The sequence below is a fragment of the Anabrus simplex genome, chromosome 4 (genome assembly GCF_040414725.1).
Source record: "Anabrus simplex isolate iqAnaSimp1 chromosome 4, ASM4041472v1, whole genome shotgun sequence".
Lineage (NCBI taxonomy): Eukaryota > Metazoa > Arthropoda > Insecta > Orthoptera > Tettigoniidae > Anabrus > Anabrus simplex.
In genome coordinates this window covers 120933957-120954629 of record NC_090268.1, presented here as the reverse complement: position 1 = coordinate 120954629, position 20673 = coordinate 120933957, and the positions used below count along the sequence as shown (strand labels likewise).

At 39.4% G+C, this 20673-nt stretch overlaps 1 protein-coding gene across 1 annotated transcript in view; it reads right to left on the bottom strand.

Annotated features, from left to right (window-relative positions):
* Nucleotides 1-20673, bottom strand: part of LOC136872485 (synaptic vesicle membrane protein VAT-1 homolog-like) — a 184341-nt gene that overhangs the window by 12785 nt on the left and 150883 nt on the right. The window contains exons 4-5 of the mRNA XM_067146291.2: nt 2927-3069; nt 1036-1139 (exon numbers count right to left, since the gene is read on the bottom strand). Coding sequence (XP_067002392.1) covers nt 1036-1139; nt 2927-3069 — 247 coding nt within the window. The remainder of the gene's footprint in view (nt 1-1035; nt 1140-2926; nt 3070-20673) is intronic.

Genomic DNA, 20673 nt, shown 5'->3' with positions numbered 1-20673 from the left:
TAAACAGTAAATAGTTTTATCAAATCAATGTGGGCAGGTGCAGTTTCATTTTCCCTTTATATAATTCTTATTCAACACAAGAAGTCCCAAACTTCAGACTGGCCAGTTTTTATTTCCACAGAACAGAATCTGTCATGAAGTAACTAGAATGAAGTTTCATTTATCACTTGAATGAATCAAAATCTATAATTCATGCTTCAACATACTGAGCGCAAGTTTTCTTTGTATGAAAAGTTTTCATTCCATCCGTTTTCAACATGGAGAGATGAAAAGAATGACATGAATCATTAGGTTCTTTACAAACTGCTCTGCAGGAATGTTGCTCTCTTCAGTATGATCTAGTTTTTAGTTTGGAACAATGAGAATAATCTTAAATGTACAGGATAAAAGTGTACAGCGTCTTGCCAAAATCCAAATTCCAGCATATGCCAGTACAGCAAGGACTTGTTAATAGTTTTCTGTGAAGTGAATTGTGTCAGACTGTTTATAGGTACCTCTAAGTTAAATAAATTTGAGTTTGTACATTTATTGCAGTTTAATTTTTAAGACCATCATATTTAAATTAAATTCAGTATGTGGGGAAATTGTGGTCTGCAGGTTTCCGAGAAGATTAAACATGTGGGTCACCTGGTTTTGTGAACCATCGATAATAGCGATTAGTAGTTTCATAGCTCATTTAACTTCAGAGACCTTATAATATTGTTCAAAACAGATAGTTTCAGATACTTTTATTACTCTGTAAAGATTTTTAAAAGGTAATTTGAAGGCTGAAGGAAAAAAAAAAAAAAAAAAAAAGCAGCTTTTAGGAAGGAGTGAACTGCTTCACAAATATGTTTGTTCCTTTTCTTGTAAACAAATAGAAACTGCTGAATTATGTAAAAAGATGGAAGATGAACATTTAGGGTCATTGCAAAATAGAAGCTGCTAGTCAATATACATTATACTTCACCTGTCCAGGTAGCAAACAGGTTTCCCTATTAAACTGATGGATTTTGTTCTTTCCTTACACTAAACAATATTGTTAATTGCACGTACCATAAAGAATGTATTTTCCCATAGGTTTCAGGAGGGAATATCCACGGTTGCATTCTTCACCACAGAGGCAATCCAGGACAATATCAACACCTTCTGGGGATAACCTGAAGACAAGCATTTGAGAATTACATCAGATTTGAAGAAAAACCTCACACCCCACACACATTTATGAAGAATTACTATAATACTAGGGAAACTGGAGTTTGAAAATTTTGATGAAGTCTGATAAAATATTAAATGTGATAAATTTACAATACCAAGCATTCTTTTTCTTTGAAAAACTTACACATTTCCACACTAACAAAATGACTACATACTGACAACTGTACAGCATAGCTTAGGCAATTAAGAACTTCTATCAGTATGCAATTAAGTTTTACAGGATCTTTCAGATGTCAATGGAGAAGAGGTGGTCCGTTTCCATGGTGCCAGGTTCCATCTACGTGGCCTGCCCACCAATTTGTGTTCTAATTGCACTGCTATCAAGCAATGAAAGCAGAATTCTATTGGAATGGATACTACAGCAAAGTTAAATTATTTTGCATGACCATAACTGGGCTACCAGATATCTATCATGTCAATAACAACATGCAGTGCCAAGATTTTTTTTATTGCCCTTCAAAAATCTACCACCTCCGCCACAATCAAACCTGTACACTTGGGTTTGTTAGCTGGACAGAGTAATACTGATCCACTAAGGCAGCTTTGGGACAGGAGAAAATGGTTGACACTTGTTTTAAATGACCATGGTTGTAATTTTACTTGTCATAATCTTATAAAAAAACTACCGGTATTTCAGTTCAAACCATATGATCAAATTATTTTGTAACCTACTCAGATGAGAAGTTTGAGATCTTGAGTCATGTGACAGCCCAGGTATTGTTATCCTTTGGAGTTTTCATGTTAATTATCTGCTTCCTGTCACTCACTTCCTTCTCTGACCTGCCAATGCATTGCATTCATTCTATATGTTCCAATTCACACTCCTTTCTATTGATGAAAGTGATTAACTCCATGCACTGTATCATGCACAGATCATGAGAGTACGAGTCAAACTTGTGACCTCCAAACAGTCAAGCTTCTCAACCACACTACTGTGAAGACATTATTGCTACTAACAGAACTCCATTTTTCAAAGTGTGAAGTATTAATCTGCAATCAAATTTTTTTAAAATTATTTACCAATTTTAATGAATTAATATTTTTAAAGCTGGCCCCCATCCTATGTAGCACACAGCAAAGATTAGTGCCTTCCAGATTCAAAATCGGGTGCTCGTCTAATTGTGAATCAACACCTCGGAAGAATGTATGAAGTCATTTCACTGAACCATACTTTTACCATTCTAGTGGGTGTATTTCCTTTCCAGATTCACACTGGTACCAACTTGATAATAAATATTAAGAAAAAACCATTTCCTCCAGGCTAACAACCCGTCTGAAGGACATTTGATTGCTTTCAAGTCTTTCAAAAAGACAAATGCAAGACCACAACAGGACACATGCCCAATTCTTGGAAAGTGAGCATGATGAAAAAACAATGTGTAAATTTAGGAAGATCATGGCATTTCAGTGTAAAATTGAAGTTGCTGCCTATCTCTTAGCATTAAAATGCTCTTCATTTGGTTTAGAAATCTGGTGTAACAATCAAAACATTATTAAAAATGCCATTTTGAAATTCCTATGAGATTAGATGAAAGAAGTGCACAACCTTTCAAGGTAAAATGAAGGGTTCAAGTTGAAAGAAACTCTTGCATTATGTTTAACAATTTCCCAACCATACAGTACTTTAGACAACTTTAAATTGTCTTGTGGGAAAGTTTATTTACTCCTACTGTAGCTGAACAAAGCATGAGGTCCATTTATATACTCTTTAAAGGATGTAGGTACTCACTTGCGCACTTCACTGACATAATCGCTTCCTCGTTCAAGTAAATGGTTGATACTGGACTTCAGATCTTCGTGCTTTCCTTTTGATGCAACTCCAAAAACTGTAACGTCATCTACAGTTCGAGATAGTTGGGCAACAGCTTGTCCCTAGAAGTAGAAATTGTAGATTGTAATGAACCGAAACAGACCGTACAGAAAAATGGAATAAAATGCATAGTTTAATATAAATAGTACATACACCGTATTACCTCGACATCTCAGTTCTAGAAACTACGAGCAGCAGAAAAATTTAGTTTTAAAACTCGTACAAATTGTAAGCATTACAATGTGAGCATTCAATGATATTGAATTGATTGAGCAAAGTATAAAAAGTTTAAAAGAAATTCAGTGGAGAGGGAAGGATAACAAGGCCTTAAGTTTTCTTGAAGTTAAAGTACCACTTTGATATAAATAATTTGTAAGACATTTGGATATCTGAAAGAAGTGTACGGAAGGCTTATCTGTTTGACATGTGGAAATAACCTTGACTGCAGTATTACAGTGACAGGAATTTCAAACAAAACCTACTTCTTAGATATCTGAACTACTCAATGAAAACTAGGAAAGTAAGAAGGCACTTGCTGCTTCAGTTTATTTCAGCTGTGTAACAGCAGTAGCAGCTATTACTGAGGGAGGCGAGAGGGGGGGGGGAGGAGGGGAAGGAGGGGAGTGGGCAGTCCCTCTCCCACTTTGGAGAAAATCACATTTTAATTCCATTTTACCCAGCTGAAACTAGGAATTATAGGAGTATTTTTTATATTCACACATTACTTCTATTTATTTGTAATATTATTCCTTTGGTGAAAGTTTTATTTAGTATTGAATCAAAATCTAAAAAATCTATTATTACTGCATGTAAGTTGATACACTCAACCTTTATCTTTCTGTCGAAATTTGCTCTGAGAGCATCAAAGAACTTGCCATTTTGTAGCTTTTTTCTGTTTTGATCACCGCCCGCTATATCCCATAAACCCTTGCCCCCACCCACTTCTAATTCCCAATCGCCATACTGTGCAACAGTAACAAGTAGGAACATTAACGATACCACTTTCAGGACAATCTATAGGACACACTCCACGCAATTTGTTGAAAAGCCCTCCAGCATGTAGAGCAATGCATCCTGTCAAAAAATACCTTGACAACAGCAAGATCTCACCTGTCAGTTCGAAAGGGCCTGGATGAAGAAACTAAGAGTTATCTGTAAGACTAAGAAATCTAGTGTAGTTTGATATGCTGACAGTACAATGTGTAATAGCAACAATGAACAGAAGCTACTCACTCTTCTGGACCCGACACTGGACCAGCATGACAGGAAGATCAGACGTAGTTATGTACGGCCCGGAGGCATTCCCGAGCAACATTAGCGCGAATTTTAATAACTTTACCCTATATTGTGTGAAAATTTAATAGCTTGCATGCATCTTGCTACAGGGATACTGACTCCAGTGTTTCCTAGGTCCCACAACATTACGTTAAAGACTATCCCTGGTGTCGTCCGGCCCCGCGGTGTAAGGGGCAACACGTCCGCCTGTTACCCGGCGGCCCCGGGTTCGATTCCCGGCTGAGTCAGGGGTTTTTAATCGTGCCTGCTGTATAAAACTGTATTGCAAACATGTTTCATTTAGTGTTCAGAATAATTAGCTTTAAAGAAAATTATTTCAATTCATACGGCAAACCGAAAGTTCAAGATTTTAATTTTCTTGCTTTTCAATTTGTTTGCCGGCGCACCGACCCCGATATATCTTATGACGACAATGGAAAAGGAAAGTGTTAAGAGGCGGAAGAAAGCTGGGGAAAACTATCTGCAGGGTTGCAGACAGTAGGATTAGAACCCACCATCTCCCAAATGCAAGCCGGCAGGTACGCGACCTTAACCGCGTAAGCTCGTGCGGTCGAGATTTGTAAGCAAGTAATGTTGATGCTATGCTTTTAACTCGCGACGTCGTATTAACCACCACTTCACGAACGCAGGATTAGAATACGGGCGAGATGAGATTGAGCTTCATAAACGGGAAATTAGCAATTAAATTCCGTTCAGGATGGATTGACCACAGACGGACGCGAGCTCGTATCCTGGACAGCTGTTTCTCGAGCAGCACCTGTTGCCCATGTTGGCCAGCTGCCAGCCTCATCGCGTGCTAGATTACATCTTCCATCCTCAACGACCCCTCACTTAAACCAATAGTGTACCGACCGCGCGACCAGACTTCATTCATTATCTGAGAAGGAAGGAACGTATTACGTCCAGAGCACCCTAATCTACTCGAGGGACTTGACGGGACCAGACACTGACGCCATAGCCTGTTTTTGTCTCGGACCAAGGTCCGTGCGCATAGAAAAGTCTAATGTTTTGGGGACCATCCCCAATTAACATCCATTTTAAAGATTTAATTCAAATTGAAGACTCTCTGAAACCAATTTGTTAGTCTATTAAGAGTTGTTAGATATTCACATTGAGCTTCATCCTCAACTCTGCACATTTTTTACAATAATCTTGGACATACTGTTATGCTTTCCTTTTCTTCGAAGGTATAAAATTAAACCTTAAGAGGGGGTATAGTTTAGGGTAAAACTTCGTAGCCTACCGTGAAGTGAAAAAATTAATTCACAACGAAACTAGTTGTGTCTCTAAGGAAGATTAATGTAAACAAGCAGACCTACTGTGGTCAAAGCTGCCTATTATTCTACTCAGTACGGTACCTCGAGACTTTCTTCCTCACATGGTTCATCGTACGTCCATTTTTTCATATGGAAAAACATAAGGATTGCGATTTACCTAGAAACTACGACTAGGACGAATCAGATTAAGTTTTTTTTTACAATAGGTTTTCCGCCGCTCTGACACCGTCTTATGGTGATGATGCGATGGGAAAGTGCTAGGAGTGGGAAGGAAGTGGCCGTGGCCTTTAGATACAGCACTTGCTTAGTGTGAGGGTTCCTTCTATACTAATAGAAAGAGATTTGAGTTTGTAAGGTGTAGCCTCAGAAACTAGCGGATACTGGACCTTTTCTGAAATATATTTCACCATTTGAAAGAACATAAGCAATAAATCATCCCTGATGACTACTATTTTCCATTCCTCCCCTGAAGGGGAAGGCGGGCCTCCTAGACTGTGACGCCGTCTCTCAGACCAGGAGATTTGTATCGGAGAAAGGAGATGTGCGGAGAAGGTTAGAGGTTTGGTGGCCGTGGCCTATACTAGGAACTGTCCCATCATTCGCCTTAGTACAGGAAATGGAAAACCACGGATAACCATTCTGAGGACAGCTTACGGTGGGGCGCAGCCCCTCTCCTGCGAAATACAGAGTTCTGAGCACGGACTACCCATGGCTACATGCGGGCTGAGACATCTCTGCATCCACCGACCCCTGAATATGAAAGGGACTCACGAAAAGCGCGACTGAAAAATATGGAAATGGCACCAATAAATCTGAATGTACGTTTGCCGGTCTGTATTTTTTCACGTAAAAACGAATCAACTAACGGAATTCGAATTTAAAAGGAGAGGAATAAAACTAGTTCTTTTTTCAGAGGACAATGTATTCATGAGAACTAGAATGAAGATATAGGTGAGAAATTACCAGGACATCAATTTACTCGTATTAGGAACTAGACGTGAGGCTAGTTAGCAGAGTAAATTAGGTTCATAAAAAAAAAAAAAAAAAAAAAAAAAAAAAAAAAAGTATACCAACAATTTATCCTTAAAATTTTCCAAAACTTAGGAAGACATTCAGGAAGCATAAAACGGGAGAATAATTACAATAGTCAACGCTACATTGTGGCAGCCAAGCCTCTAATATACCATGTAATGCACGGCGCTACTAATCAATGGATAATCACACGCCAAGTCGAACACTGAATACCCACCCATCGCACAATTATGCAGTTCATCTGATCTTTCATCACTCTGGAGATGAGTCTATGAAGGATTACCATGCCGAGCATGAAAAAATGAAGTAATTTTACGATCTAAATGGTTTTTTTCCTTTAAAAGTACACCAAGGTCGAAGCCCCTAGCTTACCACTGTGGTAGAAAGACAAATATTTCATTTGTATAATGTTTTACACTGAAGTCTTACTAGTTTACAGCAGGAATGCACAACCTTAAAAAAAAAAAAAAATGAAATTGCGTATGGCTTTTAGTGCCGGGAGAGTCCGAGGACATGTTCGGCTCGCCAGGTGCAGGTTTTTTTGATTCGACATTCGTAGGCGATCTGTGTCTTGAGGATGAAATGGAGACAACACATACACCCACCCCCGTGGGAGCGAAATTAACCAATGATGGTTAAAATTCCCGACCCTGCCGGGAATCGAACCTGGGACCCCTGTGACCAAAGGCCAGCACGCTAACTATTTAGCCATGGAGCCGGACTGCACAACCTCAAACCACGGCTTTCACTTCTACATAAGAGTAACAAAATAATCATACGAAGTATTGTTAAAGTATTTAGGAAAAGGCTAGGAAAGCAACAGATAGGGAATCTGCCACCTGGGCGACTGCCCTAAATGCAGATCAGTATTGATTGAAAGACCTTAATCCCTTAAAACGTAACTCAATCAGAACAGTTGAAGGTATAAATACTGGCTTTTTTAAAGGGGCCTAACATCGAGGTCATCGGCGCTGAAGGTATAAAAAGCAACAACAACTCTGCTTCCGTGTGCAGGTATTGATTTGACACCATCTAGCCTGCCCGTGTGTTACAGTAATTTCGACGTTTTGTTTTACTCAACCAGACGCCACAAACAGAATAGCAGACAATTGTGTGTGTTTGGACCCCCAGCAGCTTCACCATCAGCTGTCATAGATGGCTAGGTGTCAATGAAGAGGTACTAGGGAAATTAGGAGTGGGGTAGTTTCACGTTGCTTTCCTCATCGAGCAAGAATTTCCTGTGATCCAGTTTAAATAGGAGCAACACTTTCCCGCCATTCATAACAGGAACTGGCTACATAAGGAACGAGATTACTAAATCTAGTATCGGTCATACCTGTCACACACACCTGCTGTTAAAGCCGTGGATGAGAAACAGGCCAATGAAAGTAACAAGTCTGCCCTACCCCATACCAGAAGACAGTGCAATGAACACTGTCTCACCAGCAAAGACATAAGGGAAGTTAGTTTTCTAACGATATTTGAGTGTCAAATCAAATAACGTGACCACTACAAATGAAGGGCACGAGAGTAGAGAAGTAGAACATGCATGTTGAAAGAAGACCATAGCGCTTATTTAATAGTATCTGGTTTGATAATTGTGGTGACTAAGTGTAAGATGAAGTTCCATGTAACATGAGTATGAAAAACTAGTTCCAAACCTAAAAAAGATGATAATCAGTATTTTTAAAAAAATGAGGAGCCATAAAATGCGGGAAAACTCTCAAAGTCTAATAATGTTCGAGAGTAAAGACAACATGAGTTGACGAGGGCAGGCAGAGCAGGAGAGGTAAGAGGTTCATGGCCTATACGGAAACAATGTCAGGTTCTGATAGGATCGCGTGGTCCCACAAGTTCTGCGTCAGTCGCATTGTCTCAGGAGAGGACTTACGGGAGAAGAGGAAAACAGGATCAGACGAACAGATTCCTTACATGAAAGGAAGTAAAGTCATGTCGAAGTGAAAGATGTGCATCTCAGTGCGATTTCCTTTTCTCCTCAGTTAAGAATCCCCAGCGAAAGTCCATGGAGAGACTAGTTGTTCGAGAAACAGGAACTGGATTAGCAGGTGTATTCTTGAAACACGTAATACTTTGAGCAACATACTAGAAGATACAAACAGTATGCGAATAAGAGTTTGTAGTTTTACGTCCACTTACTATTTTTCGGGAGGCGACGAGATGTCGGAATTTTGTCCCGCAGGAGTTTCTTTTACGTGCCAGTATATCTATAGACATGAGACTGGGATATTTAAACATTTTCATGAATAGTACGGGACTGCACCAGAATCTAATCTAGCAACTTTGAGCTACTCAGACTGGCAGGAAAGAAGAAAAAACGCGGGAACATAACTGTAAACATGGCCTTTTTATGTTAAGACTAGCACATTTCAGCTTGGAGGACCCTTTTCGAATGGCGTAGTTGGTAAAACTTACGATTATCATACTTCAGCTTAATGCATAAGTGATAGACTTAGATATTCTCCCTTACGTACGAACAGCGATTATATTTTGCTTCCGAGTAAAGTCACTAATCCATGTGATAATTCCACAAGATTGTCAAGAAAACTAAGTTTCCATTTCAATAGATTCTTTACAATGCAATGGATCTTGCACAATCATTAGAATTACAGTGGCAGTAGAAGAATTCGAGGAGCGTCAGAAACTAGTTTAAAATCTTCAATTTGCCCCACACCACACAATTTAAGCATCGTCCTTCCATTTTCAAGTACCAAGTCACACTGATTGCAGCTCTGTATGCCAGTGTGATACAGCGACGGTTCAGGTATTTACCATTAACAGGCCAATGAAGTAATTTTAATTTCAATCTATAGAAACTTAGTTAAAACAATAGGAAATCTTGTTTGCATTAATAATGATCTGAGTTCCATACAAAATGCCCATTCGTAATTGTGTAAGAGCTAGAGCCAGAAAAGTGTTTGGGATAGACTGAGCCCCATTTTACTACGGCTTATGAAGTACTGGAGATCAGTCTCCTCTTGTTGTACAGATGCCATGCCTGACAGAAGTTCCAGAATATCTTCAAGGTTAATATTTTATCGATTTCTAGGAATACTTCTGTAGGTGTGAGAATGCACCTGAGGGTAAACAGAGGTTTAAACACTTCCCACTCGCGATAGAAGTCCTATTTTTAGCAAGCAGGGAGGTTCCGCTTCCTCAGGCTCGAAACATTTCGTGACGTGGCCAGCTAGCGCCGGGTAGAACCATCAACAGAGCCCGCCGAAGTCCTACACACTGAAGTACTCCGAGTAAGTTGTCATGTATCGTTTAAAAAGGTTCTCTGAGAAACTGTACAAGGAGCTTTACATTTAAATCACAAACTTGTGAACTTTCAGCGAGTATGATGAACAGGCCTCTTGAGATTGGGAGGGGGGGGGGGGGAGAGAGAAAACCTATAGTACTTAATACAGTCAACGTAAAATTCAAGTAATTTGCCCTTCTTCAAACTATAGTAAAAATACTTCCACATCTATCAAAGAAACGATAAAGTATAAAAAATGTTTTCTCTGCAACACGGAAGATAATGTTTCTGGGCTTAGAAGACTAGAGAGTACAGTTTCTTTGGCTGTTCCCCTGTTCCTTACAACACGCAGGGGTACATCATTTCACTCCACCCATAGGGAGATAAAAGAACTCCGATGATAATGATAATAATAATAATAATAATAATAATAATAATAATAATAATAATAATAATCATCATCATCATCATCATAATCATATAATAATCATAATCGTATGGCCTCAGCTACCGTTTGCAGACATTTCGATTTGACGCCATCTGGCTGTCTGCTCGTCAATTTCGACGTTCCGTTTTACTCTAGGTCCGCTAGATGGCAGACAGAGTAAACCGGATCTCTTGGGCGTCTATGGCTGAGATTCAATTAATTTTGTCGGGTAAACACCAAATTTATCACCAGAGATCTTTTACATGTCGACATCCTACGACATGGAGTGTCGAATGGACTTTTTTCCGCCCTTCAAAAATCCGACTACCTCTGCCGGGTTTGAACCCGCTATCTTGGGATCCGGAGGCCGACACTACCACGGATCCACAGAGGCAGCTCAAAGAACTCCGATGAACCGGAAGAAAAATTTGCCTCCACAAAAGAATGAATGGGAAAATGAAAATCTATACCTCTTAATATAATAAAAATTGTAAATTAGTGTAGTTCTGAACATTTTCTGAAGTGACTAACCAACAACATTTTATAGATCTGGGCAGTATTTCTAAACTGCCGGGTCGTGTAGGATCAGTTATATCGGGCCGCGAGAAACTTTGCTGAAATTTGTCCTTTTACTTTTTCAAGCATTTTTCACTAAGACATTTTTGTAGTGGAAATATTCCTAGAAATAATTTTCGCGACTGTAAAAAAGAAAAATCGCAGTCCCAGATAGACAAATCTTAACATCTGTTTAGCAAATATCCGTGACTGTGCGAATTTTGAATGGTCGGGAATTTTAGACATAGAAATCATTCTACTGCCGGGAATGGGAATGCCGCCAGTTTTGACCAGTTATAAAAATTCCTTAGAAGACTATTACAGCAATGGGCGATGAATCCTCTTGTTCTCAACACTGAATGAAATATATTTGTTGGAAACTTTTTTACGAGTAAATTTGTTTTGACCGGGACTTCAACTCATCGAAAAGGAATCTACCGGGCCGCAGTTTACGGCATGAAACTTTCGCCAGATCTACGAAAGCTCGTTAGAAAAAAAAGTGGGACAAAAAAAATGCCTAACTGAACTGGGACAGCGTGACAGCGCTCCAGTGAATGGTGGTAAGAAATTAGACTCGAAGCACACATTTCAATCAACATTATGTACCACCACATGGAAGCCATGGTAACCAAGGCCAGTATAAACTGTACTTTTATTGACAGCACAACAGCTCTGAGCACACAGGATCGATCCAACACTTTGAAGGTCTGTACTTTATTATAGTACTTGCAGCCACGACATTTTCACCGAAGAGATTAATTTAACACGCAGCAAACAGGGGTTCATTCAACCTAAAGGAAATATTGAGAACATTCTACGATTACCTTGTGCCGACACTTTAACACTGAATAAATTCAACTGAAAAATAAAAAAAACCAGTAAAGGATTGCGTGAATACTTTTTAATTTATAGCAGGAAACTTTCTAGTTTACCGGTAATTAAGGTACCGAATAACTGAATTATTAGTTCATCTGGACATTGAATTAGTAGAAAATTGGAAGAGTTCGACCCCTCCAATAACCAAGTGTCTACAAGAGAGTGAAGGGCTCTGAAATTTGAGAAAACTGAAGACCTCTCAGGCTTTTCCTTTCCTCCCCTGACCCCTTTGTCAATTTTTGTTCACTTCAGGCGGTATTAGACGTACAGAGCATCTGCTTTATGGTCACTGTTTAATTGAAATTAATAAAATTACTAGCAGTTTCCTGCTGGCTCCGCCCGCAATGTACAAAGTATGGTGGTGTTCGTTACTATTCTCACGGATGTATTTGCAAAGTTTCGAGTTAATGAAATAAAGCACATGATCTGCTGTGGTAATAGAATGTAATATTACGTCAACAAAACACTTTAAAATACATCGCACAAAGAAATTTAATTAAAACGTTCCTTGGAACAACACTACTTGCCGAACTGTTAAAAAGTCCTTCAAAGATCTTCGTCATGGTGACAAATGTACTCGTAACTTTTCTCCGAATCTACCAATTTAAGTACTTATTACCTTAAAAGACAGCTCTTGATCCAGGGAGTTTTTAGACCAAAACGAACTGCGTACCTCAATTAGAAGGAAAATTACGATTGCTTCAATGAGAAATGTTGAAGAAATGAGACGTCAAATTGAATGTGCACTCATAACTTTCCTCAGAATCAACCAATTTCAATAGTTAAGAGCTAAAATGAAAGAGCTTGATCCACTGAGTGTTCTTGGGCCAAAACTAACTCCGAGCCTCAATTAGAACCAAAGATAGGGTTGCTTCAGAGAGAAATTTAAAAAATCAAAATTTGAGGAAGATTGAAGTTACGTGATTTATAGTACCTGATGACAAATCTGTGCATGAATACCTTTCAGTTAAAAAAATGAAGGAAATCGACCCGACAGAATGGCCGGACTGACCGACTTTAGTTTTCATATTTTTTAATATATATATATATATATAATATTTTGGTTAATGCTAACTACTACGTTCGTCCCCCATCACACTGACGTTATGCTACAGCACTTCGTTATAGTGGACTAGAGCGAAGTCTGAATACACTTAGACATTTGAAGAAAGAAAAAAACTTTAGTAACGGGACCACCAATTTTTTTTGTAAAACGAGCGACCACTTCTGTGGTTAAAAATATAACAAACTGGGTTATAAAGGCCGTTATTTGGTCTCGACAGTTTGATTGGCACGCCTTTCCTGCTTGCTTGTTGTTTTAAGGGGCCTAACATCGGTCATCGGTACGCCTTTCCGAGTAGCAGATTGTCTCAATTTCGAAGTAAAAGAAAGCGAAATGATTGTCTTATCAAAATGTGCCAGTCCACATGACTAGCCCAAAAGGCACGACCGAGGGAGAACTGTACACGCACACTGCCTAATAACCACCCAGTCTATATTTTTTGATCTGCGACCTTGAAAGCCTTAACTGGCAGGTATGGTTGTTTGAAGTATGCGGTAGGATATAAAGTCAAATTTTAGCTTGCTGCAACTTCATGTGCCGGGTATTATTGCTCATTAATGATCTCCAAGACAAGATCGTTAACCGGAAGAGCAACCACCAAACTGATTCAAGCTAAGATGCTACTGGAACGCTCATATCGTTAAGAATTTGAGATTTCCTACTAGAGGGAGACTATCCTGACTGCTTTCGATATTTGCCAACCGTGAAACACTTAAGCTTTCTTCCCAGGAACTACATTATTTCGCTTCTTATCTTTATCTGCTCCTCAGATACTATCAGTTTGGCTTTCTCTTCAGCAGATTCTTCTAGAATGTTTGGATGTTGTCAGATCCCTGAACTCCCTGCTGTTGTGAATGAACTGTTCTTAGCCTCCACTCACTGCGTGGTCGCCTTTAATCGTAAGACTCATACCAAGATATTTTTTGTCAATCGGTTCATTTTTACTAGATGCCCATAGAATTTCACCGTTTTCGCACTGTACCCGTGGTATTTTCGGTCTTCCCGCCATCCTCCTCCCACCCCCCGCTTTTGTACCATGCTCCGTCTGTAGTTTTATGATCCAAGCAGCGTTACCAACCGTACTATCTTACGATCCAACTCGCGGATTGAACGCCTATTGTACGATCCTACGATGTGTCGTAAATTTTGTGTTTTCCCTTAAAATGCGTAGATTTGTTCCTTATAATCGTGCAAGTTGTATTCTATCATAGATGACAAGATTGAGAGGGAGAAGCTTTTCGAATAATGAGAATTTACCAAGAATGGGCTCTTTCCTTCGAGTTTCTTCACGGTCTCGCGCCTGTACTATAATCAGTGGATCATAGCATTCGCCTTCAGCAGATTGACGATAGCGGGAGGAAATTATTTGTCATTGTCAATGATATCAATGGGCAAGTTGCAGGAGGTGAAAAACTCGTTTGGTGAATGTAAGTTTCCCGCACTTACAGAATTTTCACTGTTTTGTCACTCCCTCACTGGAAAGCTGATTGTGAAAGAATATTAAGAAAAATGAATCTCATTAAAGTCAAATACAGGAATAGGCTAATTATTTCTACGGTGAATGGATACTTGCTGGCCAGTCAGTGTGTTCGAGTCAGTGGTACGTGTAAAGATTTCAAACCGTTTGAGAACATGCTCAGAAGGATGACTAAAGCACAGTTGCACAATCAAACAGCAATCTCAATCACAGGTACTTCAGAACCGTTTGCTGTAAATGTGCCTAGAGGTTCCATAGAGGAAGATTTATCATGATGACTATTTCCAGCTATGATTTACGTCACTTCAGTGACCATCTCATGTTTACTGCTTCTTTACAAATAACACATTTCTTGAGTAATCTAAATAAAATTATTTTCGTATCCTTGATACTGTCTCTCACATATTAGCGGCAAATTGCTACGCAATTGAGCTATTGAGTCCGTAAAGAGACTTATCGGAGTGAATATTTCAAGTTATTTTAAGTTGTAACAATCTTCTCTTTAAAAAATACGATCTTTCGGGGTTATTGCACGATCCTGACCCTCCCACAGGTTGTCAACGCTGGGCCCGAGGAGTTTCCTTTAATCGAATTTTAATTTATTCACAATCTATATTTTGTACAAATTATCAGGCCTCTATTATAATAGCACATTAGTTGATTTGTTCAACGAACGGTGTGCTTTTCATAATAGTTTTGTAAAACTAGATTAGAAATTTCAGTTTTTATCTCATGAAACCAGTTTACCCCTTCTTCAGAAGCACGTTTACAGATTTGGAAGGAGTAAGGTAAGGCCTATTATGGAAATTTGATGTCCGAATCATCGAACAAAATCCAAGATTAATTGTAACTGTTTTAATTTTAAGTTATCTTGAATTTATTAACAGGAAGTTAATCTTCCTGGCATGCAACATCATGCTTTTGTGTTATCAGCAGTGCTCCAGCTAAGAGTATACAAGATAAATATTTTAAGTTACTGAAGAATTTATATTACCCAGTGTAACTCGTAATAGATTTGCTTTAAAACTACGAAAATTGTCATCTGGGAAAGATTATGTACGTGATTTGTTATGTCAAATGTTTATCGTATGTTCAGTAAGGTAATGTGTACTTGTAATCTCTGAATTTGTAACATTATCTGTACCTTTACGAGCGAATATTGAGTAGAACAATATTTCCACAAATCTCCTGAACGTCTTCGTTCATACAGACGTTAATCGTGCGTACAGCTGTTCACGCACATGACTCCCTCTGGATATTTTGGTGTGGAGTTTCATTAAACCCAAGGATGTGGAGTTTTATTAAACCCAAGCTTTATTGCGTCAATCGTTGAGGTGTTCAATTAGAAAATTAGTTTAAGGTTCCTTTTCCACTGCGTAACAGTCTTTCACGCAAAGTGACGCGGCAGAAATGCAATGAAGCGTAACAGATTGTGGGTACATTGTAGTCTTCCACTCAAGAGGAATATTGCCGTACTTTCTCGTAACCGTTGTTGCTAAAGGGAACTAGGAAACCTTCAGTAGCTGCTGGTATCGCTTGAGTAATGAGAATTCCACTCTTATGATGAGCAATCTACTTCTCCGCAAGCGACCATTAATCTCATTTAAAAGTATTTCCCATTTCGTTGCTACCATCAAGGGCTAGCATTTCGGTCTCTTGAGTTACGAGGAAATAAACTGGCAGAAGTGCAGTTAGAGTCTGGAAGAACATTTACAATACTACCAAATGCAATATAGGAAATAAAAACCAACCAAGCCGTAAAATAAAATCTCATTCAAATGAGAGAACTTAGCCTCTGCACTGGCTTTCGTTGTAGGTTTAGTTCAACAAATTATAATATTTCCATATAATAAGGATCAATCAGGTAAGAGTAATTTGAAATACTAAAAATGTAATTGAAATAGAACATTTTTTTTCAAAATTGAGTTCGGCGAGCTAGAAGGGTACTTGTCTTAAGCCCCAATTTGTTATTTGTGGAGTGCATCACCATCTTGTGATGATAAATGAACATTCAATATCACTTACGCTATACAGGGTTTTTCTTTCGTGAGCAGGGTTTTAATGGGGGAGAAAGAAGACTAAGGGGACCCAAGGAAAGTACGCGATCCGGATGGAGGGCAATATATAAACAGTTTTCGGATCTCTGCTATAAACAGAACTGGACTTCGGTGCGGGTTTCATTATTAAACTAAGAGGGTCACGGCCATACCTACCACGATCTAGTCAACTTAAAACTTAATTATTCACATCACAATTTCTTTAGACACACGGGCTACAAGCATACGAGATGCTAAACTTTGTAGCCTGGTGACAATCGTCAAGGCATCCAGTCTATATGGTCTGATACAGTTATTCGGCAAGATACGAGAGGCGGTGGTAGTGTACAATTTTATCACTAGATTGCATGCAAAAAAAAAAAAACACGCCTGGATTCAATTCCAAAATTATCCACAGTATTCATATGGAGCGAGTGCAAATGACGCTGTTTGTAATTCGTCCGTCGGATGGAGACGTTAAGCCTTTAGCAGCGGCAGATGCTCTACATATTGAGCTACTGTGGCCTTCATGTATCTTATGTCGGCTGCGATTTAGCTACGCCCCGTACAACTCACTCGCTGAGGGTCATTCGAATTTAATATCTTTCATGGCCAAATTGTAAAACTTTCGCCTTACTAGACCCTGTCGAGTACATATAGAGGTTAAGTACGTAACAAAAACTTCTGCGTTCTCCCTAGAAGATTGACATCGCGAGAAGTTTTAATTTTTTCCCCATGGTGAGATAAACATATCAGGAGGCAGGCCATAACATATTTGAAATGTGAGTTCATACAAGCTGCAAGAGTTTTAAAATGTACTGAAAAATACCGTGAGTAAATAGTTCCTCAGCCGTTCTGAAATATCTATGTTATAGCAACAATAGAGTTGTCTTCTCTGTATATGAATAGAAAATAATTACATGCTTCGTGAAGTGGGTGCGCTGCAAGGGCAGTGATTAAATATGCGGTGAAGTTACTTTATCGCACATGTGGGGTAAATTAACTATTTCAGTGTCCAGGACAGGCCTACTTTACAAACATTTTCAGATGATTTAGCAGATCGGGACTATTATCCGGCCCGTTTGGTTGAATAACCAGTGTACCGGTTTCAATTCAGACGGCCCAATGTTAGATTCCCAGCCGGTCTGGGGATTTTTACCTTCGTGTAGTGAATTCCTCTGGCTCAGGGACTGGGGTGTTGTTAGTCTTTATGCATTACTTCGCCTCCAGGCAACACACTACCAACACAGAAACCAGCAACAGCGAATACATCGCTACGTAGTGTCAGAAAGGGCATCCGTTCGTAAAACGGGACCAAAACCCGATCCTACTCATCCTCCTTGCCCCCCACCCCTACCCCCACCCAAACAAGGCCGAAATCGTTAAGTTGAAACAAAAAACGGGGGCCAAGAAAAATAGAGAAGTACTAGTATGTATTCTTGTTTAAAATACTGTGGAATTCATATGATCATATCAATTCGTTTCAAAATCATGACAAATACAGTAGATTTATTTTACCAGACCAAGTTAAGGATGCTTGTTGCAGTCTTCTTCACCAGTAAATGAAGTGATGTGAAATCAAACTACAGCAACGCCATTGATTCCAAATTGGCCACCTCACACTGAATGTTTCAATCTTTCACGTGCACTACGTTTTAGAAGATAACAAAGCCGGCATCTTCAGATTCATTAGTACTCCCCTGGCATTTTAGAAGTGAGAATCATCCGCTTGGGGGAGTCAAGTGTTCGCTTAAACTCTAGTCTTTAAAAAAAGTCGCCGCCGTGACTGCATTACACGCGACAGAGGCACCAGTCTGCCCTCAGGGCGAAGCAAATACAAAGGGAGAGTCGTGGAGACTATTCCCTTTTGAAGTTGTTTAAAGAAGAAATTACACCGTCGTGATTTCAAACAACGTAGATAAAGGTTATATACATCTTTAAGTGTGTTTTATCAGTTGCTGAACAGGACAGTTCAAACTGTAGGACAGCGGCTTAGCTATTCATTTGATGGAAACGGAACTAATTTTAAATAAATGAAACTGATAAAAGTTTAATGCTCTGTAGATCATGAGATTTAATTTTATATTTCGCAAGAGCGAACGCTTCGCATTATATCGTACATATCCGTTGCAATTTTGCTTCGAAATATGAGACTCCAAGAAGTAGGCAGTAATTTCATATAAAATGTAACGTAACAACTCAAATCAATCCTACCGGGCCCCATTTTAAGTAACTTGTGCAAGGAATCATTTTCTCTTCGACTAAGGAAGACATTGCCGTTAAAAAGGTTCCTGGTGGAATGCAGGGGAACAATTCCTAGCCCGCTTCGGTAAAAGTTGGCCTTAGCTAATAGTTCAGGGAGAAACTAGCAGAAATGAGCTCTTCTGGGGTTGAGAAGATATTTTTTTAAGTTTATTTACGTTGCACCGACACGCGCCTTATAGTGAAAGGGCTAGGAGTGGAACGAAAGCGGCCGTCACCGTAAGGTACAGCCCCAGCATTTGGCTGGTGTGAAAATGGGAAACCACGGAAAACTATCTTCAAGGCTACCGACAGTGGGGTTCGAACCCATAATCTCCCGAATGCAAGCTCACAGCTCCGCGCCCCTAACCACACGGCCAACTCCGCTCGGTGAGCCGAGAAGAGGCTGATGAAGTGGGATTTATGAGGTGTGCCTACCTATGAAGACTGCAGTTTGTGAAGATTCGGAAGTCGTCCTTTTGTTTTATGTTTGCCCTCCCTCTTCCCACAGACCTATCACTGGGTTTGTCCTACAGTACTGTGTTTCTCTTGTTCCTCCCATCTTCCTCCGGTTTGGCCGACTATAGACCACATCAATTCGAATTAAACTTAATCTGTTTCTGGGGTTTAATCCTCGTCCAGTACGTCATTATTTTACTCTGCAATCTGCTCACTTGTGTCTACGGTACTTGGGTACGGGATCTAACTTTCTTGAAACCTCTTTGTGGTCTTGATCCTCTACTTGTAAGCATCCCTGTTGCTAATTTCAGTGCCTTGTATTCCCCTTTCTTCCAGATCCTTCACCTCTTTGATAACAGCGAACCATAGTTTTCCTGATCTCAAAAATATCTTATCTGATTGGTCAGACTTCCCGAGTCCATTCTGTAGACATGTCCGAAGAACATTGCTCTCTTCCGAATGGTATCTTTTCCATCTTGAGAAAATTTTTTTAATGATCATCCTCAGTTCTTTGGGTTTCCTGTATATTCCTCATAATTCTTCTCCCCGCCAGTTTTAACTTCCTGACCAACCCTGTTATCACGTCTAAACGTCAGCTGTATACAAAGCGTCCGAGCGGATCGCTATCTGGTTATGTCCGAGTTTTGCATTGATCGAAATCTTGTAATAAGTGTTCATAGTTTATATGCCAATTTCATGTTTGTCGATAAAAGTGCCCATCTTAGACAGGTTCTTTTCTATATATTGCCCCAGGTATTTGAATTTCTACACTTTCTGAATCTTTTCTCTCAACTGGCATCCACTTTTTAATTTCTTTCCAATACTGATAAGCATTTGTTCTGTAACTAACAACGTTCAAAGATTCTTGTATGACATGCTTTGCCGCAATGGCAACCCATGAAATGTAAATCGCATATAGGTAATTACTTGAACGTCCACTCCCCTTTTGAGATTTTTAGTTAAAGATTGAACTATCGAGCTAATTGTACATTTATCAAGACCATTTTAATCTGAAGATTTTTGAAAATGATAGGGATATTTCCCTTTCGAACGAAAAGAGCTTCCTCTTTAGTATATCTAGCTTTTTACTCTTAACGTCTCGTGGATATTCATATATTGCATGATACGGTACAGTACCGTATTCAGGAGTAGCAGTTGTCTATATGTAGGACATTCATATCGAGACAAGTACAATAGGAGGTTATGACAATATTTTTTACCCATGAAATTCTTAATATACGCCACGGTACTATGAATGAGACGATTAAGGCTACAGTATGAATTGAAGATATGTACGAACAGAATTGGTGGCAGTGTCATGTGAGGTGAATGGAGGACAAGCTACGTATGGGAATAATGGACCGTCATGAAGGGTAAGAAGCAGAGGGAGACCACGTCGACGATGGTTAAACTGTTAATGGTTTAATGATTTATGCTTATCAAATCATTATCTAAAGAAAAATTTTAAACTGTGTTATGTTGTATATTCAGCCCGAAGGCTGGTTTGATCCTCTGCAGCTCCGCCAACAGCTGTCATAAATAGCCTAGGCGTCACTGAAGAGGCGTACTAGGGAAATTAGGAGTGAGGTCGTTTCCCGTTGCTTTCCTCACCGAGCCAGCCGCTGCTATTACATATCAGTCTTCCAAGCCCACTGAAATGCAGGCACC